The sequence below is a fragment of the Nicotiana attenuata genome, unplaced genomic scaffold, assembly GCF_001879085.1.
Source record: "Nicotiana attenuata strain UT unplaced genomic scaffold, NIATTr2, whole genome shotgun sequence".
Classification (NCBI taxonomy): domain Eukaryota; kingdom Viridiplantae; phylum Streptophyta; class Magnoliopsida; order Solanales; family Solanaceae; genus Nicotiana; species Nicotiana attenuata.
Genome location: NW_017674039.1, coordinates 58,724 through 60,842, shown reverse-complemented (window position 1 = coordinate 60,842; position 2,119 = coordinate 58,724). Strand labels below are relative to the sequence as shown.

The 2,119-nt window shown below is 44.5% G+C and overlaps 1 protein-coding gene across 1 annotated transcript; it reads left to right on the top strand.

Moving 5' to 3' along the window:
- Nucleotides 1-1,155: 1,155 nt before the first annotated feature.
- Nucleotides 1,156-1,835, top strand: LOC109217872. Its single transcript, XM_019382161.1, has 2 exons — nt 1,156-1,388; nt 1,745-1,835. Exons 1-2 carry the CDS (start codon nt 1,156-1,158, stop codon nt 1,833-1,835), a joined length of 324 nt encoding a protein of 107 aa, XP_019237706.1.
- Nucleotides 1,836-2,119: the final 284 nt, after the last annotated feature.

The window sequence follows — 2,119 nt, the reverse complement described above, 5'->3', positions numbered from 1 at the left end:
GTTCGTAAAGGCATACGTCGGAGCAATAAAGGTCACGACCAGGAAGTCGGACCTCTTCAAAGTGAGACAAAAAGACAATGAAATGCTAAGGGAATTTGTATCTCGATTTCAGATGGAACGCATGGACCGACACCCGGTTGCCAATGATTGGGTTGTCCAAGCCTTTACTCAGGCTTTCAACGAGGAAAGTTAGGTAGCATCACATCAACTAAAGTAGAATTTGATCGAATATCCAGCGGTGACCTGGGCCGATGTGCATTATCGGTACCAGTCAAAGATCAGAGTCGACGGTGATCATTTGGGAGCCCCATCCAGTTCTGTTAACCCAAATAGATCCGAAGGCACGATTCAAAGAGATAATGATAGAGAGCCCCGATCGAACAGAGATAGCACCAACCATATAGCGCAGATCGTAGAAACAACAGACCAGGACATAATCCCGTTCGAAATAATTGAACGAATGATTGAGGTCAAAATTCCCGAGGGCTCATGAGTAAGAGTTGCTTCGATAAACATGTCGAGCCTAAAGAAGCACCACGGTTACCGGAATACAACTTCAGCGTCGATGCTTCAGGTGTTACGTCGGCCATTGGACAAATCAAGGATACTAGGTGGCCTAGACCCCTACGGACCGATCCAACTCAAAGGAATCCAAATCAAATGCGCAAGTACCATGGAATCCATGGTCACAGAACCGAAGACCGCAGACGGTTAAGGGAGGAGGTAGCTCGTTTATTCAACGAGGGTCACCTTCGAGAGTTCTTGAGTGACCGAGAGAAAAATCACTTCAAAGACAGGGATGCAAATAGGAATGAACAGGAAGAACCGTAGCATGTGATTCATATGATCGTCGTCGGGGTCGATGTTCCTCAAGGCCAGGTATTCAAACGTACCAAAGTGACGATCACAAAGGAGAAATATACTCGGGATTACTTACTAGAGGATACCTTATCTTTCAACGATGAGGATGCAGAAAGGATCAAACAGCCTCACAACGACGCACTGGTAATATCTATCCTTATGAATAAAATTCAAGTTAAACGTGTGTTGGTTGATCCAGGTAGCTCAAAAAATATTATTCGATCGAGGGTCGTGGAGCAGCTCGGCCTTCAGGATCAAATCGTGCCTGCAGCTCGAGTTCTCAACGGTTTCAACATGGCAAGTGAAACCACCAATGGGGAAATCATGTTGCCAGTAAACCTGGTCAGGACTATCCAGGAAACGAAGTTCCATGTAATCAACGGTGATAAGAGATACAATGCGCTGCTCGAAAGACCTTGGATTCATAATATGAGGGTTGTACCTTCAATGCTTCATAAAGTCTTGAAATTCCCTACAGCAGAAGGAATCAAAATTGTGTACGGCGAACAACCCGCAGCCAAAAAAATGTTTGCAATTGATGAAGTAATACCGATATCGGCACTATTATCATTGAAAGGACCGAAATCAAAGGGAAATCAGGAAGTCAAATAGCAACCAGAGTCGCCGGCCTCGACCAGAACGGAGCAGTAGGAAAATTTTGAGGATGATGATTATATGATACCTCAAACCTTCATAATCCCCGATGATTCCGATGTCACAAAGTCAATGGTTGAAGAGCTGGAGCAAGTCATACTGATCGAGCACCTGCCCGATCGAAAGGTATACTTGGGCACGAGGTTAACCCCCGAGCTCAAGGAAAAACTCATTAAATTCCTTATTGAAAATATGGATTGTTTTGCTTTGTCCCACCTTGACATGACAGGGATCCCATTGGAAATTACCAGTCATCGATTGAGCTTGGACCCAAAGTTCAAGCCGGTAAAGCAAAAGAGAAGGCCGCAGTCCGAGGTTAAGCATGCATTCATCAAGGATGAGGTAAACAAACTTCTCAAAATAGGGTTTATTCGGGAAGTAAAATGTCCTAAATTGTTGGCAAATGTAGTCGTAGTCCCTAAAAAGCGAATAAACTCAGAATGTGCGTAGACTATGAGGACTTAAACAAAGCATTCCCTAAAGATTCTTTCCCTTTGCCGAATATCGATCACATGATCGATGCCACTGCCAGCCACGAGACCCTCGGCTTTTTCGATGCCTACTTCAGGTACAACCAAATACAAATGAACCCGGAGGATCAAGA

Coding starts and splice junctions, on each gene's coding strand:
- LOC109217872 (XM_019382161.1), top strand. CDS start 1,156: ATGGCAAGTGAAACCACCAATGGGGAAATCATGTTGCCAGTAAACCTG. Junction 1,389..1,744: donor CAACCCGCAGCCAAAAAAAT/GTTTGCAATTGA, acceptor TTGACATGACAG/GGATCCCATTGGAAATTACC.